The sequence below is a fragment of the Pteropus alecto genome, unplaced genomic scaffold (assembly GCF_000325575.1).
Source record: "Pteropus alecto unplaced genomic scaffold, ASM32557v1 scaffold86, whole genome shotgun sequence".
Classification (NCBI taxonomy): Eukaryota; Metazoa; Chordata; class Mammalia; order Chiroptera; family Pteropodidae; genus Pteropus; species Pteropus alecto.
The window spans coordinates 26,915,826-26,939,247 of NW_006442109.1; the positions used below are offsets into that span (position 1 = coordinate 26,915,826).

At 35.8% G+C, this 23,422-nt stretch overlaps 1 protein-coding gene and 1 long non-coding RNA gene across 4 annotated transcripts in view; one reads left to right on the forward strand and one right to left on the reverse strand.

The window, feature by feature from the left end:
- The window catches only part of SNAP23 (synaptosome associated protein 23), a 26,236-nt gene extending 8,027 nt beyond the window's left edge, over positions 1-18,209 (reverse strand). The window contains exons 1-5 of one of the 2 annotated variants that reach the window (XM_006920454.3): positions 18,119-18,209; positions 6,210-6,313; positions 5,608-5,649; positions 5,118-5,166; positions 4,408-4,525 (exon numbers count right to left, since the gene is read on the reverse strand). In XM_006920454.3, the coding sequence (XP_006920516.1) occupies positions 4,408-4,525; positions 5,118-5,166; positions 5,608-5,649; positions 6,210-6,266 (266 nt within the window). In that variant the 5' untranslated portion in view covers positions 6,267-6,313; positions 18,119-18,209. Of the gene's footprint in view, positions 1-4,407; positions 4,526-5,117; positions 5,167-5,607; positions 5,650-6,209; positions 6,314-18,038 lie in introns of both variants that reach the window. The other variant, XM_015595968.2, reaches the window with a different exon arrangement.
- A 90-nt stretch (positions 18,210-18,299) lies between these two features.
- Positions 18,300-19,514, forward strand: LOC112469586. Of its 2 annotated transcripts, none has more exons than XR_003042692.1 (3): positions 18,300-18,453; positions 18,583-18,743; positions 19,278-19,514. It is a non-coding gene; the product is annotated as an uncharacterized LOC112469586 (long non-coding RNA). The 2 variants fall into 2 exon arrangements; XR_003042693.1 differs by having other exon boundaries at positions 18,300-18,363.
- Positions 19,515-23,422: the final 3,908 nt, after the last annotated feature.

Sequence of the window (23,422 nt, forward strand, 5' to 3'; positions counted from 1 at the left end):
ATTAATTAATTTTAAAAAATTTAAAAAATAAAACTTCAAGGGTGTTTTTATTTTTATAACATTGTTATTTAGCAAAAACTTCGTTGTAAGAACCATTAGTCAAAGGGTAGTAGTATAAATTAAGATCCTTTTTGTAAAGTTCATCTTTTGGCAGACAAAACCCATCAAGAACAAATTCACTTTACACGACACACCATAGCAGTTTTTAAGACAGTCTCTACCATTCACAAAATCCATGCGCATGCACAGAAAAGCCATTTGAAGCATCACCTTTAGATAGCAGGTTAACAGCCCAAACTGCGCCACAAGACTGCATCTTAAAGTTCCCTTTGATCAGTTACTGAGCCCGGCTTCTGATGTTAAATCTTCATTTTTTAGTAAGCAGATTAGAAAGGAAGAGATTAGGTGAGAATGAAATGCAGAAAATAGTGAATGCCAGTCAAACAGAACAGAAGCAGGTTCAGAGTTTTCAAAACATAATTCATTTAAATTCCTGCCTGGTTTCATAGAGACAACCGACATCTGAGAACCTAGATAAAAAGAAAAACAAGAAAGCTATTTAAACCAGAGCATACTTTGTTTTTCCTAAGAATGTCTGGGTCATGATAGTCTTTCCTAAAATTATGAAAATTAATACAGAGAGAAGGAAAATACTAATAGAGAGGTTGTGAAACTTTCTCACTCTTTCTTCAGTGATTACAGATTTCTCTTAATTCTATTATGTTTTTTATTTGCATTTTAATTTTTAAAAATCTTTTTACTTGTCTAACTTTCCCATCAGCCAATAAATTTCTTCTCAAAGACATTCAATCAATAAGTATTTATTGAGTACCTACTATGTATCAGGTACCATGTGAGACACAAAAAATAGAATAATGAAAAATAAAACAGCGCCAGAGCTATGCTTTACTCATCTTTCTATCTCCAGTGAGCAGGATGGAGGATCTAATCAAATGCTGACCAAAATATAATTCAATATTATTTTAACCAATCAGAGCTGAATATTTACACCTCAATACGACACAGAATTGGAATACTATAAAATCTATAGTACCAATTTCGATTTTCTCTAATAAGTGGTCCAGAAATACTGATCTGTGTTCAAACTATGTGCCATTATGTTTGACATTATAAGCACAGACTAAAGAGAGGCACGTTAAGACAGAAGAATACTTTGTCTGAGAATGGTTAAACTGGGACACCAGGCAATTTACTATTCTGAGACTTCCTATTTTAACTCTGCCTCCTTTTAATCTCTTGTTAGTTAAATTACAACTTTTCAAAGTTATTGACAAAGATAGGATTTTTAATAAGGATCTGTGCTATTTGCTTTTAGGATTAAAATAGTAGCAAGCTAACATAATGACACTTATTCACAATTTTAAAGTTTAATCCTAGTAGTTTGTTTTTAAATTCTAGTAATCCTTTAAAAAGAATTGGCTAAAGTTGGCTAAAATTGGCTAAAATTCCCTTCTAATACAGGGTTCTGTTAAGTAAAACTATTTTCATGTCTTATTAAAAAAAGATCTGCTGACCTGGCTTCAACAAATATACTACTGAACAAAAGAAATCTCAAAGAATAAGTCTACTCAAGACATTTTCTATATCACACAATACATGTAACAACAGCAACAACAAAAAAGTTCACTCTTTTCTTGCCAAAGTTGAGCAATGTAGCATAGAGTTAAAAGCTAGGACTCTGCCTGGTTTTGGATCTCAGCTCTTCCACTTGCTAGTGTAGCCTTTTTGTGCCTCTCTTTCCCCAAATGTAGAATGGTGATAAGAAAATCTATCTCATATTAGAGTTACTGTTAGGATTAAATTTCAAGTGTCATAATAGTAAGAGCCTAAATTAATACATAGGCCTGCAATTCGTATCCAAACCCTTGGATGCCAGACATTTTGAGCAGTACCACACAATCAAATACATCAATATTTCTGTAGTAAAATAAATTAACATTTACATTAAGTGTGATAAAAATTATAAACGGCTTCAGTTCAGGTTACATTTCATATTCTAGTTAATGAGTTGTGAATCCACATTACGGAAAAAAAAAAAAAAAACTTTGGCTTTCAGAGTTTTTTAGATTTCTGAATGGCAGATAAGAGACTATGAACCTGAGTTGTTATTACTAGTACCAGAATTAGTACTAGCCTTATACGAAGACTAAGATCCTGTATTGGCCTTTGAGAAGCTCATGTTGTGGCTATTTATATGATAAGCCTAACTGAAACTAGTAAATAAACTAAGAAAGCTCAAAACACTGGCAGAAATGATAGTAAATACAGCTGAGGACAAGAGATACCATAGAGGCCAAGGACTCAATGATATAAAGAAGAGACAGGCAGAAAGAAGGCAATTACAATCAGACATCTTTAAACTGGAATATTACTCTCTCCTCTTTGGGGAACAACTGTTATTATAGTAACTTCTTGAGTCCATCTGTTAAGAAGTGCCTTCTCTTGTCCCACTGAGAAATGGTTCTGCTGAGGTTAGAGGCTAAAGGCTGCTTCAGGACCATACTCTACCACCTCCACTTTCACCAGTGTCCAAGAAAATCTTTCCTATGCTTGGCTGGGATACACAAAAGAAATAAAATTAATACTTCTGTAGCTCCATTTCCTACTTTCTATATTAGACCATCTTGGGATTCACTGCTCTTCCTGTTCAACCTCTGACTCACAGCTGATTTTGCTCTAGGGTTTAGGGAGGACTTCTTCCTCTTTGCTCTTCTCTTAATATCCAATCTCAAGAAAATTAACTTTTTCTCCTCTGCACTCTTCCAAGGGTATAAAGAACACAGGTGAAAAGGACAAGTTTGCAAAAACACAGTTAAGAGTTTGTATTAAAAAAATCTGTGCATTTCCAACTTGTTTGCTTAAAGTCATTGGCTAAACACTGACTGACAAGTCATAGTTATTAAAGTATGCATTTCGGAGAGTCATCCAAAGTCTAAAGAGGATAACAGACTTGTCTTAGAATAGGAAGCCAATGGACAAGACTAGAAAGAACACTCAAATCTTAACTTCTTATGCCTAAAACACTATAAAGTTGATCAACAAGCAACTTAATTCTATTTTATCTCATAGAAATGGCAGAGAGAATGCTATTACATGAAAACACTGATCTGAAAGTATGACAATATATCAAAAGTTCCTCCATTCCTAACTCCTTTGGGCAGTAAAAATGCTGAAGTCTGGAAACCTTTGTATCCCATTCTTGGTTTACCACACAACTGATGAGACAACTAGATGAAAGTACTAATGCTTATGAAGCTCTTTAAAAATGAATACTCTCAGCAGTAACCATAGTCACTATTTCCAGACACTGTCATTTCAACTAAAGTTAAAGTTTAAAGTTGTTGTTTTGTTAACTAATTTTCAAAACATAGAGGAGCTCTTTCTAACAGAAGGCGAGATAATGATTAACTGCCTTAGTCCAAACCTCATCTGGATCTGAATAAAACATTTCTCAACACCATGGAGTTTGGTTTACCCTAGCATAAGCAGAAAACTTGTATATTCAAAATGGAGTCACCAAGAAAAATGAATTCCGTTCTGCCAACCATAATCTCATTCACCATATATAAAGAATTTGAAGACTTTTCATCTCCTAGCTTACTAGAGACTTCAAATCTTCGGTCTTCTTTGATAGTTCCTTCCTCATGTTTGATATATAATTAGTTGATTTAAAATGACTTCTCTGTGATTTACAATTTTCTCTCTAACCTCAATACCTCACAGGCCTAGATTGCAAAAGGTTTCTAACTAGTCTCCTGGTGTGTAGTTATAGACTCCGCTCCAAACCATCAACTCCTTAGTCTGGCATTCAAGTTTCTCTACTGCCTATTTATGCCTTATTTTCCACTTCTGATCTGTGTGAATCATGCAATCCAGTTAAGTCAAGCTTGTCTGTAATGTCTGTTTACAATAAACCTTACATAGAAAATGCCCTCCCAGTTCTTCCACACCCAAATTCCACATCCAAATTCTTCTAATCACTCAGTGCCTAACTTAAGTCCTACCTCTCCTAAATGATGTTCTCCAAACCAACAGAATATAAATTTTGTTAATACTCCTTGTTTGAAAAGAAAAGACACTAGTTCCATCTTGCTCTTTATTATCCAGATGTATATTTCCCAACCTTTTAGTGTATTACTAAAAACTGAAATTGAGACTTGATCCCAATTTTGGGATCGAAATTTGATCAAATTTAAGCCATAGATTTCAGTGAATCTACCCATTTACATGAAAAGCTTCATTTGCCTTAAGGAGAAACAGTTTAAGTTTATCTAACAAAGTTTCTTATTTAGACCCAGTCACACTTATGACCTTATTGGGGGGCAGGGAGGGAGGATGCTCTCACTTTAAATTTATTTTTACTAAGGTCTTGATTTATCAACTCACCTATTACACGGGCAGACACAAAGGCCACAGCACTTGTTGAGTTCTGTTAAAGTCTTCTCTGCCTCTCTCATGTCTTTATTTATTTGGTCCATGCCTTCTTCTATGCGGTTTAGTTTTTCTAAGAGTAAGTTATAGAAGTTACATTTTGTGTTACATTCACAATGCCAACTATTATAAACCAGCAAACTTCAATCTCAAATCTACCAATAACACACCATAGTAACTGTATCAGTGCCAGAAGGTATCACATACTGTCCAATATGAAACAATTTAGTTCACATACTGATCCTGAGACACCTGGCCTCTTATTATGGAAAGATTTGTTCTAAAGAAATTTGTATAATAGGAGCATATGAATGTTTGTTTAGAAATGACCCTTACAACCAAATTAAGTGTACTGTGACTAGATCGGATCCCCAGCATTTCTATCATTGAATAGGCTCAAAATCTGAGAGGTGTCATGAGACTAATAAAAACTCTAAGTCCTACTACCTAAGAAACACCTGGTATATAATTAGACATTGCTGCCCCCACCTCCAGTAGGCAATAAACATGATATAATTCAAATCAGAAGAAAAGAAGTAAATATGTCACTCTTATCTTACAAAAGCAAAGGCACCCCCAAAAGATTAATTTATACATGGCTGATGTGAAAGGGCTTTCTGATATCTAAGTCAAATCAAGAGTTTCTGCCAATAACTGCAACTCACCTCCTTGTTCATCCAGCATAGTGATAGTCTTGATTCCTGCATCCTGAGACTAAAAGAAGGGAAAAAAGCTGATAGCACAACAAAACACATCAAACTAAAAGAAACAAAAACTATAAGGCCTAATAAACAGCAGGAGAGAATCATTTAGAAACCTAAGTTCTCATAAGGGTAGAGCTACAAAGAAAACTAATATCCCCAAACCAACATACTTTAAAATACTAAATGCCCTGCAACCAAAAATAATAAAATAAAATAAGTTACAATTTCATGTTGCATTGATCTACTACCCTGTCATTTTCCAATACTGTCAATGGAAAAAACAAAAAAGGCCTGTTAGTGCGTCATCTGACAATTTTATCAATCGCTGGTTTCGAATAATAAAGCTGACTGAAACAATATTCTTCTGTCTTAACACCAATTTCAGCTTGTGATATCAGGATCCCTCCTATACAGTTTCTACATTTAACTTGATAATTAAACACTTTCTTACCTCGATGGCTAAACCCAGGATTCTCCTTGTACTTTCCAGAGACTAGGAAAAAATATTAAGAGTTTTAGCATTCTAAAACATGTAGAAAAAAAAGAAAAATCTTATCACAGGTCATATTCATGATGCTACTCTATCTTTAAAGATTGCCAGCACATCAGTTCCTCCTTTTAAAACAAAAAAAAAGAAAGTTGATCACTATAATTTTAGTATTCTTCCTTGCAGGTACACCTTATGAAAAATTTGGAGGGTGAAGTTTATGGGATTTGTAAAAATTTAATGTAAGCAGAAATCTAGATATATTACATAGATATTAGAAAGTTATAGTAAAATCAAATATCCAGAATTTATCAAATCTAGAGTATTTTTTGTTATAAGTAACTGTTAAGTAATAATTACCTGTTAAAAAATCATATAAATTGTTTTTACTTATCTAGTTTTTTGGTAAGTTGAAAAAATAAGGAGCTAGTAATGGCATTCTAGGGCATATGCATTCTTTGATACAAAAGGAGTAAGAGAGGACACAATGGTCTTCTATGAAGGTCGTCTCATCCCTCCACTGTGAAAACTGAAAGAGAATTACTTATGCCAAAAAAAATGTTTACCTCATCAGTAACCTGGTGAGCCCTTAACTGAATTTCTTCCGGTGACAGATTATCCATGATGAATTAAAACTCTCGATAGGCACCGAAACTGAAATGTAGATATTCTGTAAGGATAAGGATACAAAGCACAAGTTTGTTTGAGCAGAGTGTGGACTTCTGGAATTTAGAATGTTTATTTGGAAAACAGGATAAAAAAGTGAGTCAGTCTATCTCTATCTACCTACCTACATTACAAGTGAAGAAATTAAGGCTGAGAGAGGGTTAATGGATGCTTAAATGCTCGTTAGTACCAGAGGTGAACTTAAAACTCAGATTTCAAGACCTCTATTGAAGCACTGTTTTCTAATAGGAAGGTGGTCTCTCTACTTTGAGAAGGAAGGCATTATTTAAGAAATGAGTAAAATGAATTCTTGGTCGTACAATATTCGTTGTACATTGTTTGAATGTGGAAAAGCAATAAGGTGAAGAAGGCTAAATTAGGTAGTTGTTCCGTTAATAATGTAACAAAATTCAAAGTCATGTGCCTGAAGAACACAGAAAACATTTAAAAAATGTGCCAGTTGTCCAGGCTATTCATTGGAAAAAGTGAAATATTTTCTTTCTTAATAAGAAAAGAGTAATGGTGATACAAAGAGCCCAGAAAAGAACTAAGGTTTTTATTAATAGGAGACTCTTGTTTTCCAATTACTGTATTGTTTATTATTTTAGTGAAGTCCTTAAGAAACAGAACGATTATTCTTCTATACATAGTAACTCAGAAAGAATTCTCATAGACATTCAAACTAAAACATAAGTAGGTGTTATTCAGAACTACCCTTATGTATACAGAGTCATGTGGAGTAATAACCAATGTGTGACAGATCTAGGTTGTTTTCATTACATTTGCTAGCTCTGTATTAAATTTTTGAAAACTAATTTTACCAGAGCTCTTTGTCAGTGACACAAAGTCTGGTTCACATTCTGGATTTGGCCCCAGGAGACATCTGGCAATGTCTGGAGACATTTTTGATTGTCACAAGTTGGCGGAGGGGGAGTTATTGTTACTGGCATCTAGTTGGTAGAGGCCAGGGATGCTGCTAACCATCCTATAATGCTCCTTTTCAACAGCCCCCCATAGCAAAGAATTATCTGGCCCAAATTACAAAGTGCTTAGGTTGAGAAATTCTGCCATGGAGTACAGTCACTGACAAACAGGGAGCCTAGTTAACTAGGAATGAACTACATTGAACTCTTGGAGGGCAAGCATTTTGTTATATCTTTGTATTTCTAACACCTAACAGCATCTGACAGTTGGTACTTCCGTAAATTTGTGCTGAATGAAAAAGCAGAAAAACAAGGTGTATTCTCAAAGTATTTAAGTGGATCTTAGAAACAAAGCTACATGTAACAGTAGCATAAAGACTGCAAATAACTACTAGAACCACAAACCAAAAACTGCCATTGTATGTGTACGATCCAGATTGGCCTGCTGGTCACATACAAATCTTTTTAGTCATATCCATAGCTAACCAACACTTTTAGTGGAATCATTGTTGATAAAACAAAAAACTGACAATACTACATTAACAGTACAGGAAGGCATTACATTTAGAGTCCTGTTTATAGTTCCGTCATAGCTCTGTTTTTTTAGGCCTTGATTAAAGCTATTACTCCTCATAAAAAGTATTACTATTAATTATTATTATTGTAAAAATGCAAATTTACTATCTTGCTTGCCATAGTAGGACTGTGGTTCTGGCAAAACGTTCATACACTAAGATATATAATCAAGATACAAAAGCCTTTCTTGAATTAAAAACTGATTTTTATTAGATAAAATAAAATTACATGCTTTACTTAGTACTTTGTTAATTATTTGAGCCTTTGGCTTTATGACACACATGTTCATGCTACCGTTTATCTTGTCAACCTTCTGTAGTTACATTTATGAAAAGAAAAAGAAATTGTCTTTGTACCCGCTCACCTTCATATTTTTGTACACTTTTCCTTTCTGTAATATCCTCATCTCCTGCCCAGGCAGCCTCATTACTCTCTATTAGCTCCTAGAGCCCCAAAAAGATACCTTTCAAAGCCTGCCCTTCCCAGGCAGTATGCCCAACAGAGCAGAAAGTAATAAAAAAAGTAATACACACTAATCAATTAGTGCCAGAAAATGACACTCCTAGTCAGGTTTTCTGACACAGTATCTTGTGGGTAGCAAGACATTTGGGAGTAAGGAAGTCCAGATCTTTTAAACTGTATAATTTTGTAATTCCCTCCTGGGGGCTATTCTTGCCAATCACAAGTCAGTATTTTCTATCTTCCTACTAAAAACTGAGTACAACTCTACATACATTCAAAGAGAGGCTTGAATGCAAAACTGACCTCTGTTAAACTTGAAGATTTTAAGAGTTCTGTTTTCTAATTATTAAGCAGATGTAGCTGAGAGGTGGATGTGGAGTCACTCCTGGCATAGCAATGGGGTTATTCTGAAGGACACACCCTTTCAGTGGACTCAAAGTGCTGCCTAGCACTTCTTCTTTTTCTTCCTTAAGCAGATGACACAGAACGATTATTCTGTGTCATCTGCTTAAGGAAGAAAAAGAAGATAAGAAATGGACTTCTGTAAAGTTCTCACATGTTTGGCAGGCTGACATGAGGACACAACTGCCTAAGACTTCTCTACTCTGGATTCTTGAGGGTGCTGAGTACATGATTACAGTAAATGGGACTAAGAGAGACAAAGCAGAATTGTAAGGGGAAGGACAAAAAGAGACAAATAATACTCTCCAGGCTCTTACAAGCCTTTAATAAACTGCTCAGAAGTGTCAGACAGGGTACAACCTAGAATTAACTATACAGCTTTACTCATATTTATTATCTCCGGTAGTTTTTCTCATGGAGTCAGAAAAAGCCTATCCAGATTGCTAGAGTAAAGAAAATTAAAGCGGGGGGAGGAGGGAGGGAAAGGAAAAGGAAACATCAATTGACACAAAGATCTCATTAAACTCATTTTTCTTGGACATAATCTTATAGATTATCTGTGTTATTTTTCCAATGCTCTGGGAACTTAATATACTATACTAACTGTGCGCCTTTGAGAGGAAAATACTTTTTCTCAGAGCTTTTACACCTTATCTCCCTTACTATTGTCCATTTGGGCTTACTAAAAGACTCTTAATTTATTCTTAATTTATTTTCTATTATAAACCCTGGGGGAAATGAGGAGGAAGAATGTTCACTGAGTATGTACTATATGTCATATGTCCTACTAAGTATTTGTACAGTATTATCATTACCTCTGTTATACCACTTTATAAATGGGGACACTAAAGCTCAGTTTAAGTAATTTGCCCAAGGTGACTGAGTAAAGAGCAGATTTAATGTTCAAGTTTGGATCTACTCTGAAACTAAGAATAGCTCATGGTCTGGTAAATAAGCTTACTGTTGGATGCACCTTAACAAATATTAGATGATGTAAGAACTGTTAAATATTAGAAAATAGGCTAAGCACCCTTCCTAATGGTTCATTTCGAAATTCTAGATGCTTTCTATAATAAAATCATGAAATTTTATCTTTTCCACAGACTCAGAGTTAAATGGTAGAACTAGAAAGACCAGAGTAATCATGGTTTTCAACTGTTTTATAGTAATTTAGAAACTAAAACTATATTAATTTAGAAAATGAAAATATTATTAGGAAGAAGGGATACAAAAAGGCCTTAAGAATATAAATAATACAAAAAAGGCCTCAAGAATATAAAGAAAAAAAGGACTGAGAACTTAACAGGAGATCCATGCTGTTGTTAACAAAAATGGAAAGAGATTCAGGATGTAAGAAACAACTTTAAATCACCATCAATTCTACAGTGTCCTGCCAAGACCAATATACGAATGATTTTATAAAATAATTCATATTACATTGGAAAACAAAGATTTTGCATTAAAATGTTCTACCAAGTTTCTTGCCTTTTTTCTTCTCTTAAAAAAAATTAATCACAATATAAGCTGCTCGATGAGTTACACATATAGTTTATTACTATACTCTTAACAGTTTGATAAAATTTGCAATTCTCTTTGGCATATTTTCATTAGATTTTCATGATAACCAATGCATTTTCAAGTGGAAACTTCTGTTCATAGCAGGCTGGCATAGCGGTGAGTAGTGGGAGCTCTAGAATTCAAATTTTGGCCCCAAAATGTATTTGTTTTATGACCTTGGGCAAGTTATCTAACTCCACTAAAACTCAGTTTCTGCATTTATAAAATAGAGATAATAGAATCAATTTCATGGGCTTTTTCAGTGAGAATTTCAAAAGGGGACTCATACAAAGTACTAAGCATAGTTCTTCAAGCATGGTATTAAAGTGTTAGCTATTACTTTAATTTTACTAGAGAAGCAGATAGAAATAATAAGCAAAACAAAAGTAAAGCAACAATGTTAAATATGAGTGACATCTCTGTAAATGCCACTGAAAATAATAGCTACTAAATATTAACTGTTCCATCTGTAAGGCTAAATTTGAACATGAGAGTTGATGACACTGAATACACTACACAGCTGAACTACTTTCACACCAGTCACGAGTCTGCATATGTCAAGACAGATATTAAACAGGTTTAAATTAAACCAAGTTTCCAGTTGATAGGTACGTTAATCTAGACAAATATATATAGCTTTGCATGTATAAAAAATTAAAGACTACTCTTAAATGGTTCATTTTTTTTTTCCTGTCTAAGGCAGACAAACACAAACCACAAAATAGGGTTTAGGTTATGAAGGTCAGTATCTAAAGAGAACAAACTAAGACTTAAAAAAAAAAATCAAATATGTGCTATAACTGCCTAAGGAAAAAATATGGGTAGAAAAAAGTCTGGAAGGGAATCATCAAAATATAACCAATGGCTGTGGAACTAAAAATGACTTTTCTTGATAGATGGTCACAAAGATGGGGACCACAGCATAGTGAATGCAGTCAGCAGTAATGTAATGGCTAGGGGTAGAGCCAGAGGAAAGAAAGGGCAATCAGGGGGATTGTTTTATAAACTACATAAATGTATAACCAATGTACTCTATACTTTAAAATAATAAAATAAAAGATACATCAAGCCATGAAAAGACATGGAGGAAACTTAAATATATAATATGTGAAAGAAGCCAATCTGAAAAGGCTATGCACTGTATGATTCCAACCATATGACACTCTGGAAAAGACAAGACTATGGAGACAATAGAAGTATCAGTATATACCATGGTTTGGGGGTAGGGATGAATAGGCAGAGCACAGAAGATTTTTAGAGTAATGAAATTATTTTGTATGATTTTTAAAAAGGTAAACTTTAAGTTGTAAATTATATCCCAACTTTTAAAAACTAACAAAAAAGACAAAGATGGAGAAAGAATATTTGAAATAAGAAAACAGTAAGTAAAAAAAAGTATAATGAATAAAAATCAAAAGGAAGATGGGAAGGAAAACAATTTTGTAGCTTTTTCTATGTCAAACAATTTTCTGCCACAGTAAAAAAATCTAGCTTAGAGATTTAGTTAAAATAAATGATAGCAGCTACAGAGTAGGCTCCACTGAAATATAAAACTTATAGTTTATCTTCAATGGATCACTCCTTTCTTCTCCAATAAGAAAAATGTTGGTTGGAAAACAAGATAGAAAAACTATGTTAGTATATTTCTATACTAATGATGCTCTTCTTCATTAAGATCCAAGTACAGTTTGTGTTTACAATAACTTCTTGGAATTTTGAAAACGTGCCTTTCTATATTTTTAAAAGTGAAAAGATTCCAAGTTTCCTTTCTTGTAAACAGGACAAAATTATTATTTTTTTAAACTAGCACTCCTGGCTATTATTAATAACTGGTGCAAAAGAAAGTGAAACCTAAATAAGGTAACATTAAAATCATTACTTATATATTAGTATATCTGAAAACACTGAACTGTTTTTAGAGACTTAAAATGGTCATTATACAAGGTTATATGCTATTATTTTCTAACGATAAATCTTAATGTTACATTTTAAAATATGTGAAGTATGTATAGTTTAAAAACTAAAGGCCAAAAATATAAACTTCTGCCATGACTTTATTAGTAGCAAAAGTCTATGCAATAACTATAAATTTTTTGATTGTAATGAAAAACTCTAAAAGATAAAAAATGTGGCAAGCTCCAAATGACATAAGAAATATTGATATAAATAGTATTTTTCTAGCATCCAGGATGTCTGTGTGCATTTCAATTCTCACTCTTAAAGTTTTGTTGACCACTTTAAGAAAATAAAATGCTGATTTCTAAAAACTAAAACTTTCAAAAGATAATGCAATATATACAAGAAAATTTTAAATAGTCCTACTCTGGCCTTTTTCCACTTTTAGCAATCTAGAAGAAAATCACAGATAGAAAACAAAAATACATTAGCCCTAGTATTATTTATAAGGTTAAAAAAACTGAAGTGATCTAAATAAACAATGATAGGGGATTTGACTGAATAATTATGGTATAACTACATAATGAAATGTTATTCAGCCAGTAAAAATTATTTTTGAAGGTTTGATATTCTTTCATATTTAATTTTAAGCAAATATACATGATTTGAGAAGTCAAATAGTTCTACTACAGTAATAAATAGCAGTTCCCCTGTCCTCCCGTCTGTCTCAAACCAACTCCTGCTCCCAAGATTCCAGAGGTAAAAATTTTCAACAGTACTAGTTCTAGTGTTTAATCCCACATTTTTAAATCATGTGCTTATAGTGTTTTTTAATATTTTCAATTTTGGATATCATTCACTGACTTTTACAATGAAGATATTTAACTCTTATACCTCCCCATCTCCTAGTTTTTATATTTATCCTCACATTATAGACTGGCTAGATAATTACATTCTTGGTTGAAATCTTGAAGCAGTGAAGTAATCTGTTTAACTGTGGCTATCCCAGTCAAATGTAGATGGCCATAAAATCTTTCAAGAATATTTTTAGTAATCTCCAAGAAACTAAGGTTCTGTGGAACACCATATGGAAAATAGTAGCACATAGAAATTTCTGCTTAATTAACCAATTATCTGGGGACAATGTCTTTATAGCTGGACTAAAGTCCTTATAGCCTAAGGCCAAGACTGAACTATTGTCAAGGCCTAGTTAGGTTGAATATGATTTCAGTTATTAATTATCCTGTGACTAAGCTATTTCTAGATAAGGTGAGATAATTTAATGAATTGTGTTGAGTGAAAAAAAAATTGTGTTGAGTGAATATAAAGTAGTGGTTAAAAATAGACTCTGAGGTCAGAGAGACCCTGAATTCATTCTAGCTCTGATACCCAAGCAATTTACTTAACCTATCAAGTCTCAGTTTCCTCAATCCTTAGGTTAACAGCTCTACCATCCAGAGTTGTTTCTTAAATAAAATTAGTTATGTATATAAAGTGCTTAGTACAGTGCCTAGCACAGAGTAAAGACTCATTAAGTGACAATTATTAATGAACGGAGCATTTATGCTCACGTTATTTGTTATGTTTTCTGTCTGTGGTTATGTGACTCTTGGTATCAGAACGTTTGAGAAGCTAATCAAAAAGCTTCTCGGTGAACTTAGAATCGGAGCTAAAATACTGAGATGGTAAATATTTTGCTCACGCAGAATGAAGCCTTACCAATCATCCCTACCTCAAACTTAATAACTCATGTCATAAATTATTAGATACTATTCTAGGCATCTAATGAAGTACAAGTAAGTGTACAATACACTTAAGCAGCTCTCTCTTCAAGACTCTAAAGATAAATGATGGAGAATAAACAGAAGGAATAGAAGGATTACAGAGGACAAAGTAGAAATTCAGATGTGGACCATCACTTATTGGGTAAAAGAATTTAATTTCTTTTTAGGAATATATTTTGGCTCTTAGATTCCATTTTTAATATGAAACATTAAAATTTTTCACACACAAGGAAAGAAGGAAGAGGGAAGGAAAGAAGGGCACACACATACTCTACAAGTATGGGTGTATAGTATTCCAAAATACTCTAAATACTCTAGGTTAGGCCCAAAAAAATCCATGTTCTAGTTAGGAAATTTAATTCTTTCTGAAGGCATTTAGATGACAGTCTTATTCATGTTAACGCTAGTTTCCCCCTTTTACTTCCTCTCTTAAGTTTCCTTTCTACTTTCTTCTTCAGAAACAACTTTATTCTTTGTCAAGGCTCCAAAACGATGCAGATATAAGTACATCACTAAATTGTATCTTTTAAACATCTTGGTTTCAAAGAGCACTGAAGCACATGATGCAAGACAGAAATCAGAATGAGAAAGCACCACCAAAAATCATGAACCCAAAAGACTAAAATTACATTTCAGTTTTACAGAACCATCTATTATTACACCTTAATCATTTGATGTCCAATACCTAGTTTTCATATCCTGCTCAACCTTGGAGCTTCCACAATTTTACTCGAAGTGACCAGGGTATAACCTGGGGAGGCAGATCTAAATATGATTATAATCAATTATATTGACCCTGTCTAAAAGAAAGGCTGTAGGAACAGAAAAGGGATGCTCTATATGAAAGATAAGGCTCAAGAATGCAACATTCATTTTCCAGGGAACAGAGACATATACTCTGGCAAATATATGTATGGAATCTTCCAAGGTGATACCAAGTGTGAGGTGGAGATGACTGGCAAGGCAAATCTTGCCAGAATGAAATATTCACCCAAACCATCCAAGATTTTGGCTGATTCCAAATTCACCTAGAAGCTTGCTGGTTAGCTTCGAAAATATTCTGATACCAGGAGTCGGATGTCACAGATAGAAAACATAAGTACTCAGGTCCCTGGAAAAGAATATCCCCACACTGTAGATAGAAGAGTGGCATTCTTGTTTATATGAAAGGCAACAGAGTGTATTGGTTAAGTGCCCAGCATATGTTTTTAAATCCTGACTATTGCTTACTTAACTTTCCCATGACTGTTTTCTCATTAAATGAGAATATAATGATTACTTCAAATGTTGTTATAAGTACTGAGTTAATTCATGCAAAGTATTTAGAATCTTGGCTGTCACATAGTGCTTAATAAAGCTATTATAATTTTTCACAATAATTATTAAACATCTATCATGATTTTGATTTGGGAGTCAAAATCCAAGCATGATCAACTCTAAAAAAAAAGTGTGATTTTAGATTATTAAAGAAGTGCCACAATGTAAGGCCTCAGCAGTTACGCAGGAATATAACATTTGTGCACGCATATGCGTGTGCACCTATAAAGGGGGAAGGGTGGCTTTAAAAGGCAGACAGGAGACAGGTTGTGAAAGGCTTTGTCTACTGTGTACCAAGAAGCTTAGATTTTATTTTCTAAGCATCAAGGGGCCACCTAAAGGTATTCTTAATTGTCAAAAAACATTGTTAGAATAAATTTAAAACAAACTTTAAATCCAAGTTACAAAACTCACAAAAACCAACAAGATGAGGGAATTCCAGAAAAATATAGTGATCAGTGATTTAAATATTTCAGGAGAAGCACAATCTAAACTGAAATCAAAACCAAAATATCAGTGAATTTAAATGAGTGCAAATGGAACACCACCTCCACCCCCACACAAAAGGAACAGCACAAGCTGTTTCCTGGCTCCACAATCCACTTCCTCCAATTGTTGTAGGCAATGGATCCATCCGTTTCAAGCCACTACCCGCCACGACTAAGAAAATACCAGTCCTTGTAATCTAGTCCTCTGTCAATCTACAGACCTGGAAATAAAATATGGCACGGGAATAAAAAGTTTGGCACTCTTAGATGCAAGCAAAATCATATTTTATAAATACTAATATATACATAATGCAAAGTACAAACACAGGTGAAAAGCAAATTTCCAGAATGTTTAAAGCACAGGAACCAAAAGAGAAAAAGAAAGTGCCTTAATCATAAGAAAAAAAAAAGGCAGCTGATTTCTCAAAAACGTCAGTTAACATCCTTTCCTCTTTTTGCTAGTCAAATCTACTTTCATCAGGTGAAACCAAATAACTAAATTAGTTAGAACTGTGTCATAATGGTGAAGCCAATCACAGGACTCACAGAATTTTGAAGTCCTCTGGCCTTAGAGTTTAGGTAGTCCAATTTTCACTATTTTAAAAATGAGATCAAGCCCCGAACCAGTATTTTCCAAAGTGTAGAGCAAGAACAAGCTATGATTTTAGCCATTATGGGAGCAACAGATGTGTATTTAAGAGTTATATATTTACTAAAGCGTGTACTAGAAAAGGTAAAAAATACATCAAAACCATAATTTCACAGACTGTCACTTTGGAAGATGGTAATGTTTTAAAAAGTCTATTAAAAATATGAAGTAAAATAATAACACAGATACTTTTCTAAAAGGCAAAATTTATGATGGTGGTATAATTCATAAGTGAAGTAATGACAGCTATCACATGAGTAAAAGGACCTGTTTGACTGCTTTCTTTCTTCTTGGTTCACAGTTGTGTTTTGAATGATTAGAAAATATGTGACCTTTACTTAGGTGAGCTTCTAATTAAATTCATTTAGAGTAAAAGAAACAAACACTAAACTGCATACAGAAATTCTACTGTTTATAGGAAAGGATGTACTATATTGTTAAGAAAATAATGGCACAGTAAGTCATTTGTATTCTGGAACTAAGACAACAGCAATTTTCTAGTGCATATCTACACACCACAAGCACCTAAAAAAAAATCCTAGAAACACTAATAAATATTTAAGCTGTAGGCTAAGTTATATGATCATTTTATTTACTTTCACATGACCTGTCAAAGGAACAGGGTAATGTGAGAAGAGGTGTTTCTCCTATTTTCTGATATTTACATTAAAAAAAAAAAATGTGTTATAATTACCTCTTGCCAAAACAATGAATGACAAGTGATTACTGGATAGTTAAGCATCAACTTTGCTGGTGACAGAAATATTAATTTTTTTAAATTTTACCATGAGGTATTTTAAGAATAGATCTCAAAGTATTCTAGCTAATGCTGTCTCATGAATTTCAAGTGTAGTATTTTCCGGGCTAGGCAAAAATGCAGAAGACGTTTCTACCTGGCCGTATCTGTAGTATTTTACTGGGACATCTGAAAATCAGTCTTATAAGAGCACCAGGACAGATGGAGTAATATCTTTCTTAATTTTTGAAATATCTGCTACTAAGAAGCTACATTATTTTCACAAGGCTGAGGGAACGCTGTCAGAAGCTGCCACTCTCCATTCAAACTGCTCTCTCCCAGTAGCTCCTCTCTCCCTGAAGATGACAAGTAGCAAAAGGCAAAATACTCCCTTGTCATCTTCTTTTCCCAATTTAGATGTCTTTAGGTTTCCTGTACCTCAGCCGCCTTTCCTAACATTGTGGTGACTAATGACAATAAAAAGGATGAGATGAAACAGCACTTTCCACGACGTCCCCCCACTCCTGCCCTCCAACCCCGAACCGTGAAATTCGTTTTTACCGATCCTTTTCTTCCTGCGTTTGCAGTAAAGCCGCGAGGTAATTATGGACTTTCCTAGAGAGCATGGACTCTCCAATGCCATGAGCCTCAGAGACCTTCTTCAAACAACTAGTTTAGAGTTTTCTTTCTGATCACTGTAGTCACTAGACTATTAACTATTACCACAGCAACGCAGTGGGAGTAGGTGTTGAGGGAGCGGGATTTTATCTCAGCTTGGTTTCAAGGAAGGGTCCAGGGAACCATCACCCGATACCCTTCCTCCGCCAGCCCAACACTCTCCGGTCGCCCCACGTTCCGGCTCCGGGCCGGACTTGCTCAGTTTGGGCCAGAGCGTCCACTCCTCCACTTAAGCTCGACCTCACCAACTTTTCAACTGACCTGATATACTTTTTATTCTTGGGACATGATCCCAATCTTCACCCCGGCCAGCTCCCTCACCCCTACTCCAGGAGACTCACCAAACAGTTCTGGCCATTCCTCTCCCGCCGCGGAAGCTCGGACACCACCGGACCCCACCCCACCCGGAGCTCCGCCCTTTGTGCGCCTGCGCCACGCGCCTGCGCACTTCCCGGAGCTGCGGTCGCGTACACACCCCCTGCAGTTGGAGCCAATCACCGTGCTGGGGGTTTAAATCTCCCTGCCACGCTGGCAGTGAGTGTAGAGATTCACCCGTTAAAGGGATAATTGGGAGTCCGGCTCGCAGGTGGGCAATGTTCATGCAACAAACGTTTAGTGAGGGCAAACCATATGCCAGACACTGTGTGAGATGAACACTAAGAAAGAAAAGGCGAATGTAATGACTTCCCTGCCTTCCATGGGAGATAGCTATGTGAACAAATTATGGGAGTTGGAATATAATGCACGGCATATATAAAGTCCGAGATTCCATTGGCACATAGTGAACAAAGCGCCTTATTTTTAGGAGTGTCTTGAAGAGTTCCCGAAGGAAGTGACTTTTGAATCATGAAGGATAAGTAGGATTTCCCCCGGAAGTCCGGAAGGGAGATACTTTTCCAGACTTCGCTGGGAACAGCTTACATCAAGAACATAGCATCTTCTGGAAATTCTTTGTAGTTCATCCTGGTGAGGCTTAGAGCTCATCGTATATCTCTAGGTGAAAGGGGGGAATAAATTTTTAAAAGTCGGCAATGACTAGATCTAGGAAGGTCTTGAATTTTTGGATTAGTGAGCCTGCACTTTATACTATGACCACTAAGAGCTATTGAGGTTTTTAAGCAAGTATGGGAACCCATCCAAGCACCTCTAAGAATAAAGCACAATATTGGAAATGGGGTGGGGAGGGGGGAGAGAAAGAAAAAGTTAAAGAATGAATATGTATTCCTAAAGGGTCAATGAAAATGAAAACGAAGTCTGAGAAATATCTTTTGAATTTAGTAACATAGAGGTCATTGGTGACTGTAGTGAAAGCTATGTGGTAGAACTATGAGGTTGAAAGGTAGATTGCAGTAGTTTGGAGAGCAGGGAGATGCAGAAATGGGGACAAGTTGTAGAATGCTTTTGGAAAATTTGGCCTTGAGAGGAAGGGGAAAAGTGGATGACAAGAGTTCAAAGATTTTTATTTACGTTTTTTTTGTTTTGTTTTGTTTTTGTTTTTAGTTTCGTTAGAATTAAACGTAACCATGATAGGGAAGATACAACTGAGATAATACAGTTGAATAGAGAGAAGTGCTAATCAGCAGGTAAAGATCTTGAGAGGGTAAGCGTACAGGCAATCCAAAGCACTGATGGGAAGAATATCTTGGAAGAGAGAAGATACATCCTCAATTATAACAAGAGGAAGTATGTGTCTGTAAGTTTGTATGTTTTGCAATAAAAAGTTAAATTCTCATCTGATAACGTCTGTTTTTTTCTATAAAGTAGGATACTAGGTCATCTGCTAATAGTAAAGGGGTTGGAAGTTTTGAGAAAAGTGAAGATATTGAATATTGTAGAAAGCGATAGAGCAAGTTGACCAGAGAAAATAGTAAGTAGTGTTGAGGGCCTGTATAGGATAGGTTTCTGCCTTTTTGTGTCTTTCTCAAGCAGTAATTTCTTCCTGAGGATAGAATTGGAAAATATGAGTGGTTGAGTTGATTTAGGGTTGGTCACTGGTATAATGCCACGATTCTCAATTGGGGACATTTTTGCCCTACAGGGAACATTTGGCAGTGTCTGAAGACAGTTTTGATTGTTAAGATGTTAGAGGTGGGGAGTGGAGAAAGATGTAAGGGGGCATTAGAGTCATCTAGTGTTCAGGGATACTGCTAAATGCCCTACAATGCACAGGACAGCACAAGAATTATCTCCAAAATGTCAATAGTACCAAGACCGAGAAACCCTGATCTAGGATTACCTTGATTGATGTTCACCAACAGGTGCCCTTGGTCTTCTATAAGCTTTTCCTTGGGCTATGGCCCTGAGCTTATAAGGTAAAGCAGTTCTTTCATTGCATGCCTTTAAAGAAAAGTAGGATGAGCAGCATACTCTGGACCTTGAGTGTTTCAAGGATGTGATGTCACAAATACAGAATTGGAACAGTTGCTAAATCCTTTAGAAGCAAATCTGAATTTACACATAGGTGGAAAGAGCTCCTTACTTTGATTTGAGGCACTGGTCTTGTTACACATAGATATTATTAGAGGCTCAATAATATAGGAGTAACATTTCACAGCATTATCAACCTTAATATAACTTGGTTCATCTGACTACTTTTAGACACTAAAATAGTATCCTGAGAGAATAAGTATAGGCCATTTAATAATAAATAGAAATACAGTATATATTAAGAAATAATCATAGGTATTGATGGATTGTCTGCTCTGTGATAAGCACTTGACCTATGTTATGTTGTTTAAAATTACCAAGATTCCAAGTGATATGATATTAATTTTAACTCTGAGGACAGCGAGATTCCAAGGACAGTTGTAACTTGCTCAAAGTCATAAATTAGTACCTAAGTCAACATTTGAACTCAAGTCAGTCTGTTCTAAAGCTTTTGTAACTTCCATTAAGCATCAGTAAGTTTTACAAGGAAGGAGTGGTTGGAAATTTGGCTGAAACTGTTGCCATTATCTAAGGGGCATGGTGGTGGTTTAGGAAGAGAGTAAGAGCAAGAGGAAGGTCCGGAAATAGCAAAAAGGATGAGAAAGGGGCCAGGTAGGCTGGTCACAGGAACGTCAAAGGCAGCGGACTAATTCTTCCACAAGCCAGCCTGCCTTTGGTTGTCTTCCGTTATTTCTGAGAAAAGCCTCTTTACCCTGTGTCCGTTGTTCACTCTCATGTGTTCAAATAAAGCTAGATTATTGAGAAAGGCAGACTGCAAAGGGGAAAAAAGGGCGGGGAGCGCGACGGGTGCGCTATGCGCCTGCGCGCTGGCGGCAGCAGCGGTGCCCGGCGGGGAGCGGGTCCGGAGCGGGCCGCCGGACCCGATTGAGGGGGGCGTCTGGGGCGTCAGGGAGCTCCCTCGCCGGGGCCCTGGCGGCCTGATGGAGTAAGAGGGGTCAGCTGTGAATGTGAGTATCCAGGGGTCAGGCTGCGTTGAGGCGTATGGGAGCCCGAGGGTCCGGTGATCTGTCCCTTAAGGAGGTTTGGAGCTGCAGGAGGTGGCCGAGTCTCCGCTCCTCCAGGCTGCAGCGCAGAACAACCTGGTTGTCCCCTCTCCCGGAGCCCGCGTGGGTTTACAGGCAGGCGGTGTTTCTGGCTTCGAGGTACAGATTCGTGGGGGCGTTACAGTCTTGCTCCCCGCCCCAGCATAAAACGTGGCTACACATCCTTGACCTTTAGGGGAGGCCTCTGACCTCCTTAGGGCCCTGGTGCCTCAGGGAGTCCATAGATCCAGGTGCTTAAAGGCCTACGGGTCTCAGGCCAGGGACACTTTCTGATCGCTTGTAACTGGCAGCCTCCGTTCTTTTTCCTCCTTCCATCTTCTCTGCCACTGGGATGCGTCTTAGTAATAGCTACTAATTATGGAGCGCTTACTATGTGTCAATTTAATATGTAGTCCGAATCTCGATGCATAATTATGGAGAGGAAATGCTTTGCGCCCCATTCTCCCTTCAATCTGCTCAATTTAGCCATTTTTGAGAGTCAGAACCATCTTTTGAGAGTCTTTGACATTAGGTCTTCTTGGGAAGTTTGAGATTTTCATGGCTCTTAGCAATTTGGGGCTGACATTCAAGTTAAGGGAACTTCTCTTACCTAGCAAATGAGTGCCTTATCCACCATAATGGTTTACATCGAATTAACTTGAGCCAAAATAACTTTTGAGCACTTACTGAGAGCCTAAATCCCATGGGAAATCTTAAAATTTGTTTTAAGCCCTCTTCTCCAGTTTGGTGGTGAATGAAACAATGGAAAATAATATTTAGAATCAACAAGTGCCAGATACATTCAGGTCTGTCACAAAAAAATTAATGAGATATTATAATGGAAGGTGTTTTATGGGAGCACATTTCAGATGAGGGCCCCGAGAGTTTGATGATAATTTATTCGCTCAAGCTGATTTAGGAAGGGTTAAGTGGCGAAATTCACATACAATGCCCAAGCTATTTTTTCCTGCTACACCAAGTTAGATATTCTAAGGACTTTTGCTGAGAAGAAACTACATTACAGTTACAGTTTCTAGAGTTTACTGCATCTAGAAAATGGTAGGAGCCTTTATTAAAGATACTAGTTGGTTTTTGAAGAGAACTTCAAAATGGCTTGGAAGGAGGAGTTGTGAAGGAGTCTGATCAGGTTAGTTCAGAACCAATCGCTTTAATTAAAAGATTGAAAAAGGAAAACTGAATGGTGATTATTGTACATCTAGGTTAGAGCATATGTAGTTTGAAGGCTACTGTACAAGAGAAGCAGGAAATAATGGTAGATGCTAGCTGACTTGGTTCTGGGATAAGGAATGGCTCAGGTTGAAATACACATATTATGTATTCTGTAACTTGTAACTGCATTATCTAAGTGGGAAGTTTGGGATTAATTTGTGTATTCAGTAAATAAGAGTACCTAGGCAGGCAATTGTATATCCAGCATGCTAAATCTCTAACTGAAACCTTACAGTCAATTAGATTTTTTTTAAAATTTTTAATCTGAAAGGACTAACAAGAAATGAGATTTCTAAGTGTTTGTCAGTAGCAGACTGGTTAAATAAATTGTGCATCTGTTAGAAAGAATGAGCCAGCCCTTTATGTGCTAATAGTGAGTGACTGCCAAGATGTAGTAAATTGGAGGGAAAAAATAGAAAAGAGGATGTACAACCATTTGTGATTTTTTAAAAAATATGTTTATTTGCATATATATGTATAGAATATCTTTGGAAGAAAACATACTGGTAATAGTGGCTAGAAGTGACTGGGAAAGAGGAGTAGAAGGGAAATAATTTTCTCTCTAAGCTTTTTTGTTTTATTTATTATGAAAACAAGTATTCAGAAAAGTAGAGAAAATGCCATATTGAACCCCTTTATATTGATCACTCAGATTTTAAATCTGTTAATATTTTGTCTTATATGAAATATATGAAATATATGTGCTTATATTTCTGACATTTCACCTCTAATGTGTATCTAATAAAAATAACATTTTCCCACATAACTCAATATCATAACCACACCAAACAATAATTCCTCTATATTATCTAATAACTAATCCTTTAAATTTTCCACAAATTGTCCCCCCATCTTTTTAACCATTTTTATTCCAATTTCCAGTCAAATCGGTGCATTGCATTTGAATGTTATGTCACTTAAAGTCTTAAAATCTAGAATAGTTAC